The following is a 7493-nucleotide window of genomic DNA, read 5'->3' as shown; positions in this document are numbered from 1 at the left end:
TCAGGCTAGTGCACCTAAAATATTACATAGGCCTACCTGTAACCTGTCCTGTGTGAGTGTGAAGTGAGGGGCGCTCACTGATTAATTGAAAATGGTAGACTCTGTAAACAAGTCTTAGTGCTTTATCATGGTTTCGTCCACAAAGTAACTGTTTTTGTAAATTACTTTTACAAAAAATGTCAATCAATTCATGTGGCCTATGTCAGTCATCTGACATTATGACGATCACGATTTCATATTTGGAATACAAAGGTGTCAGCCCGATCCGACCACCCTTCAAAACAGCAGTAGGCTATAAGAGTACCAAGCTATAGACCACCCTGCTAAATATTTATAGTTGTTCTCCTCTGTCCTAAACCAAATAGCAGGATGTCTACTATTCCTGCAAAGCCTGCTTTGCGCCACAACGTGTCAGAATGGTCTGGCAACAACCATCAGCTCTCTGCCACAGCAGAACATGAGAGGCATGTGTCAAACGAGATTCGTCAAGAAGGGAGGACTCTACGCAATGAAAGCACCATTAAGGTGGGTTGACGATCGAGGCTGCTGCTGCACACACATTAATCAAAACGTCTATTCCTTTCTTTGCTTAGTTTCCTATCCATATTTCTCTTTTCTCATTTTCCAGACATTCTGGGATGATAGCGATACCTGTCGGAGGCTGAGTGACAGGATCTGGGATGTTGCCCGCTGGAAGGAGGCTTTGGAATCATGTGCACAGGAAGTAGACCAAGAGATGGAGGCATTGACTCTGGTGAGCCTGAATGGCAAAAAGTTTGAAACCTTATATTGAGGGGGCAATTCGAATTTCAATTAAGTGTGTGTGTGTGCGTGTGCGTGTGCGTGTGCGTGTGCGTGTGTGTGTGTGTGTGTGTGTGCACTACTGCACTGTACTATACAATAAGTACTGCACAGTAAAATCCCCCTTATTAATGTATCAATTTGTAACTGTGAGAGTGTACAGATGTCCACTGATGATTTTACTCATTTACTGTGTATACAATTGTCAATGACACAAAACTCAGTCTAGGCTCTGTCTGTCTTTGTTCTTTACTTTACATTTATAATGGAAGACAACTGGGCTCTGATCAGGCTGAAACATTACCCAAATTTGGAGTCATACATCATAGTAAACTTTGTCCTAACACTTGAACATTAAACAATGAATGGCCAGTTTTGAGCAATGTAATGTTTGTGTAAACACAAACATTGCATATCACAAACATTGAAGACGAAGATGAGGACACAAATTGTGATTGGCCGGAATGAGATGATGAAGGAGGATGATGATGATGATGATAAGAGCGCCCCATACTTTTATTTCACAATAGCGGTTTTGATTGTTGTTTGTGACAGTCTAAAGAGCAGACAGAACAGGCGCTGGCTTCCACAGTGATGCCTCTGGAGGTCACCGTGGAATGCTTGACCCTGAGGGAGGGTCGGCGAGGCTACGAGCTGGTCACCGATCCTGTGGCGGAGCAGCTGAAGGAAGAAAAGGGCCTGATTGAGAGAATGCAGCAAGTTCTCCAGCAGCACATTGACAAGGCCTTTGAGCAGCTATGGTAAGAAGGTTTGTCATTCTGCCATGCAGTAAACACCTGTCTATTTAACCACTTTCGACTTGGCTGATCATAGGTGAAAATCGATGAGAAATTGTGTGTGTCTGTGTGCGTGTGCGTGCGTGCTCAAAGGTTCCATTCAAGAGGCTCCAGTTAAATAAGGGTTAGGTTTAAATAAACATTGACAGCCACATGTTGCTCTCCTCCCAACTACGTTTGGTTTAAATAAACATTGACAGCCACATGTTGCTCTCCTCCCAACCACGTTTGGTTTCTCCCAGTGTTCTGCAGGAGGCACGTCACCAGATGACCGCTGATCTCCAAAACAAGATGGAGGCCTTGGACATCGATATGACATGCCTCTCCTTGACTGTGAAATCAACTCAGATCTCGCTGAAGACCAATCCAACTCGCATACCCTCAGGGTGAGCTGGAAGTGGTTTTCAAAGTGGGGGCCGCGGTCTCCAAGGAACAACAGGGGAATGGCCAATTGGAAAGGGGGGGGGGTGTCATATTTTTTTATATATAGCCTACTTTCAACATTAAAACAAAATGGAGGGTGAAAATGATTCATTATTATCCATGCACATCCTCACACAAATTATGTTTTTCATATGGCAGCCACTTTGCCATAACTTATATTATACTGTACGTGGCTTCAGACTTCAGAAGAAGAAAATATCAGCCTGTCAAAATTCATTGTATTGCAGTTCCACCACCCCACAGGAGTGGTTGCAGTTCAGCCAGTACAACGTGGCTCGGGCTGAGGAAACCATGCAGCTTTCACAGCAGATCAGGGAAGACATGAGTCTCACCAGGGCTCAGGTATGTTTGATGACACTATGAGGCAATGCTATTTGCCAGAAAAAAAGCTTTCCTTCAAGCTGATTGGAATTCCAGCTGGATTTATTTATGCCCCACATCTTTTTATTTATTTATGAAGGATAATTCAGAGAGGATTGTAAGTTAATTTAAGGAACCGTTAAGTCTGACAGCCTATTTACTCTTGCCTTGAGTGAGGGTGAATTCTCTTTGTGTTTCTTAGCTGCAGAATGAACTGGAGACTCAGCGCAGAGCCACTGAGTTTGCACTCCGCAAGCGTACTCACCACGAAGACCAGGCCCGTGATGAGCTGGATTGGCAATTGAGTAAAGTCAGTTATTCATTTAATTTATTTTTTTATTTTTTCATATATTTGGGGCTTTTTCTGCCTTTTTTATTTAGTAGGTTGAAAGTAATCTGACAGGAAATGGGGAGAGAGATGGGGGGGAAGACACGCGGCAAAGGCTGTCGGGATCGGGAGTCGAACTCGCAGCACGCCGTCAGGCTGGCTCAGCAGCCTAGGTGCCCAGACGGTTGAGCTAACCATCCGGGACGTAATTTGTCATTTTAAGTGGTACAAGCTGCTTCAAGTCTTTTTCCTCAAGCGGGATACCCTTTTATCCCCAAGAGTTGATTTAATTACAAGACCAGTGCATGAACCTACTGTATGCATTTGTATAAGAAGCATGGGCTAGTTAATTGATTTAGGTATCATTGTCTCTCTGTGTTACTGTTGATACCACCAGAACAGTCAGTGGTATTGTTTAACTGGAATCAGTATTAATATCAGTATTCAGGACGTGACTATTCTGTTGTTCAGACTCAGGAAGAGATCACAGAGATGGAGAGTGATATCCGTGGTCTAGATGAGGACCTCCAGGTCAAGACGGGTTCACTGAAGCTGGCTCACACCAGACTGGAGAACAGAACGATGAGACCTGGAATGGACCTGTGCAGAGATGAGGTAACCCCAGTCCCATGGCACCAAGACCTGCATGATAATGTCATAGAAACTGAAACAATTCAATGCATTTCTTCTTCAGCCTTTTCTCTCTCTCATTGCAGGGTTATATAAATGACAACCGTTTCTGTTTTTAGATCCTATTTCAATTAGGTAAAATCATCAACCTTAAATATCAGAAGCTACATTGAGGTTGAGCCCTCAAATGTGATAAAATTACCAACTAGCAGCTTGCACTGCTTAAAGATGACAAATGACGTTTATAATTACTAATTGCGAACGCAGTGATTGCGAACGCACTGAGCACTTACTATGAGACCTAGCAGATCATGTCTGTGTGTCCGTGCGTGTGTGTGTCCCCCCTTTGTGCCCATATATGGAGCTGAGTGATTTGTTTGTGATTGATGCAACACACTCCATATTTGGACGTAGCTGCTTTGGGGACTCCTTATATGGTTATGGCTAAGTTAAAAACGTAACTTAAAAATAACTTAACTTAAAAAAAGAATAACTTAAAAATAAATCTTAAAAAAAAACCACATATGTACGAGCTGCGTTCGCTTCCCGCGTCTTACTGGTAACTTACATTATAGATTGGTTACCATCTTCATTTCACAATCCAAACATTAAGAGTAAACGGCACTATAGAGACAAACAGGGACACACACACTCATCTGATTACACAGTGGAGAGTTTTTGGTCAATAAAAAAACCAACAAAATGCGTTCTTGCAAGAGATGTCCTAGAATGACATTTGCCTTTGCCACACATACTGAAGAAGGGACATCTCTCGTGATTCAAGATTGACAAAATGTAATTATTCTTATTCATTTATTTAATTAATTTAGAATAACTAATAGTATTTGTTAATTGAGTTGAACTTGTTGCTCTCTTGATTTTATTTAGTAAATAAAACAACATGACCTAGAAATGATTCTAAAGCCAAGAATAGCAGATCTACGTCTACTCATACATGCTCACAAACCGGTGCACGACACCAGCACACTAAGTATAAATCTGTCTTTTATACTTCCTGTGTTTCTCTAGGTTCAGCATGGGCTGGTTGCCGAGGTGAAGCAGCTGGAAGCCACCATCAAGGCACTGAAACAGAAGCTCTCTGAGGCTCAGTGAGTCACAGCATTGGCTTGTCTTTTGTCAAAGTGGGATTTCCCTTTTCCCTGACCTCTCCGCTCAATCTTGCATATTGCTCTAAGTTTTCAATCTGATAGACACCAGTAGAATTGCCACTCAGCCACCTGGACTGTTATCCTTGATTAATTGATTACATAGGACCACAATGGAAACAAGTCCCCAGGACTTTTTTGTGTTATCCTTTTAGCCGTACTGTACCACGTGCCGTTTACATTTCTGACTAATAACGTATTCAATCAATCAATTATCCTTTCCATGTTGTGACTTTTGCATCAGTCTCTATGAAAGGCTTGACTCATATGGCTAATATGGCTCCAGCTATAATCCCTTCACTTCCCCTTCCCCACCTACCTGTAGGCATTCTCTGCAGAGGTTGGAGCTCCACCATGCTCGCATGTTCCAGGATCTGTCCCGGAAACAGGAAGCCCTGTCTCTGGAGCAGCGTACCATGAATACCCGCGGCCGCCTCACCTTACCTGCTTTCACTGAACCAGCAGCCCCCGTGGCTCTTGTCCCACTTACCAACTCCAGTGGGAGAATCAACCTAAAGCTCCTGGCTCCAGCCTAAACAGTGTAGGCTACCCTGTTGCTGTATATTACATTAAATTTTATGTTCAATAAATTATTAAATCAGTCAATCAGTTTAATGTTGTGAGCCATGCCACTGATGCTTCCCTCAACTTCATTGTTGATGCTTAATTGCTTTGATGCAATGTCTTTAATCTTTTCAAACCAAAAGATATCTCAAATTATATACAGTATATATATATATATATATATATATATATATATTCTCAGACCATAACATATGTTAAGTTGTTAACACATGTTATCACGCGATCACAGTCCTATTCACAGTTATTGTTCAGCTTCCGAAATCCGCAGTTTCCGTTTCCTATTTCCATTTACGTCACTCATATGCGCACTTATATATACTTCAGCAACATCTCTTTGACTCCTCTGTGCAACTTCTATGATTCTACTCTAAAAGGTAAGACTTTACATTTGTTTCACGCAGTGATGGCAACAACAACACAACACAAAGTAGTGAAATCGGTAAAACACCGTGTACAGACAGAGATGTATAGAGCTGCAGCCGCTCCGTCTGGACCGTCTCTCTCATTCAGCCTGGGCACACCTGAACTTCCATGTGCGGCCAAAAGAAGCTGTCTGCCGGCGTCTCTTCCGGAATTTTAGACAGCTGGTGGATGGAAATGAAGCTCCAAGCCTCCACCCACGCGGCAGAAAGCTTTTCCGGGAATCTGGCCGACGCGGAAATCTGCTGTGTGGGTGGAGATAATAATAAACAGATAATGATAAGATAAATAAATAAATAATAAACTTGTAGCTGTAAAAAAGAGGCTATTCAAACAACCTGTCTATAATAGGCTTTAAATTTCAAGTTAACATTGGTCTGTTTTGTCCATGTAAGCTGCATTGAGAAAGTCAACTTAAATGGCTATAACATTCAAGGTAATATTTGTCTGTTTTCTTCATGTAAACTGATAAACACATTTTGGCCTGGTACCTTTGCTCCGGTGATTTTGTCTGTCTTTGTACAGAGGTCTTCATTGAACATTACCGGTCGCTTAAGGTTTTCAAGTATATGAAATACCGGTACACAACATACTACAGTACATTACGAATAGTACCGTACTGTACAGTACAGTACTGTACTGTACACTCCACTGCTACTTACTGTATGCTTTCTAACTATTATTGGTGATCTTGGAGCACTTCACAATTAATTACATATATTTCCCCTGGCGGTGCGTGTGACTACAATGTGCAGACATCCGCTACTAGGTTAAGGGCAGAATAAGGGTTTTAAAACTGAGCTGAAACAGGATGTGGGCGGTTGTCCAATCCTGTAATTTTGGCGACGCGTGGCACTAGGGGTGAGGGCCCAAACCTCTAGTATATATATATATATATATATATATATATTATATATATTGCTTAAATATCTATTCATGCATTAGGTTAATACGATTGTGAAAGACATGACTAATGTGGAATATTGCTATGACAGTCAGTAAAATAAATCTTAATTCACAAAAATTAATTAAGAGATTTGTTCAATGTTTGATTATATTTATTTGTTACTTACCGGTAGATTTTTTTACTCCTTTGCTTTTCTTCATTGGCTGCTCAATGTCTGACCATTAGCACTAATGATCCTGTTTTTCCTCCATCTTATTGTTTGATCAGTGGTGACTGTTTGCTGCATGCAACTGCCTGGTTAATGTGAAGTGAACTTTGTCTCTTACAGCGCTTCATTCAGATAAACAAAATACATGGTAAACATGAAGGACAGGGTTCCTTTGATAGTGAATCTCCCTTAACTGCCTATTTCAGTTGTGATGTCATCAAATTGATTTGTTTTTGTCAGTTCCTAGATCTTCATAAAGATAAGCGATTTTTTTCTTCTTTTTTTAAACTGAACACAGGTTAATATCACTTTTCAATGTAGCATTTCCTCCAACTGTCCATTTCCAACAAAATTATATAAAACTGTATTTCAGTCATTATAATGAGGTCTGGATATCAAGATTATATAAAATTGTTTAGAAACAATTTATCTTGTACTGACTGGGTTGATAATTACAACATTCAGCTGTCTTGTGAAATGTGGGGAAAATTTGTTTTCAATGAAAGTTTTAGTTTTTCACAACTTAAGCCACAAGAAATTGATGCTCTTATTTTCTTCCTCAAATTAGCATTTCTCTCTCTCTCTCTCTCTCTCTCTCTCTCTCCCTCTCTCTCTCTCTCTCTCTCTCTCTCTCTCTCTCTCTCTCTCTCTCTTTCTCTCTCTGGTACACACACATTCGCTATGAAATGAGAAGCACCCTCATTCCACAAATATTTTGTCCTACCTCTACAAGGCAAGCCTGACCCATCTGTTGTGATATACAACATGATATGTGTATGAGTGCCTATGCTGTGTACTTGTACATGAATATACAAATGTACAGGATATGTATTGTGTACTGCCATGA

At 40.9% G+C, this 7493-nt stretch overlaps 1 protein-coding gene across 1 annotated transcript; it reads left to right on the top strand.

Moving 5' to 3' along the window:
* Nucleotides 1-369: 369 nt before the first annotated feature.
* tekt2 (tektin 2 (testicular)) lies at nt 370-5062 on the top strand (the record flags this gene model as incomplete). The annotated part of the gene is made up of 9 exons (XM_080787125.1): nt 370-525; nt 629-754; nt 1357-1562; nt 1841-1984; nt 2270-2384; nt 2605-2712; nt 3202-3345; nt 4390-4469; nt 4852-5062. The coding sequence occupies 9 exons, from the start codon at nt 370-372 to the stop codon at nt 5060-5062; spliced, it is 1290 nt and encodes a 429-aa protein (XP_080643251.1).
* Nucleotides 5063-7493: the final 2431 nt, after the last annotated feature.

Source organism: Protomyctophum bolini (genome assembly GCF_963924005.1).
Source record: "Protomyctophum bolini genome assembly, chromosome: 17".
Taxonomy (NCBI): Eukaryota; Metazoa; Chordata; class Actinopteri; order Myctophiformes; family Myctophidae; genus Protomyctophum; species Protomyctophum bolini.
This window is presented reverse-complemented; position numbering and strand designations above follow the sequence as displayed.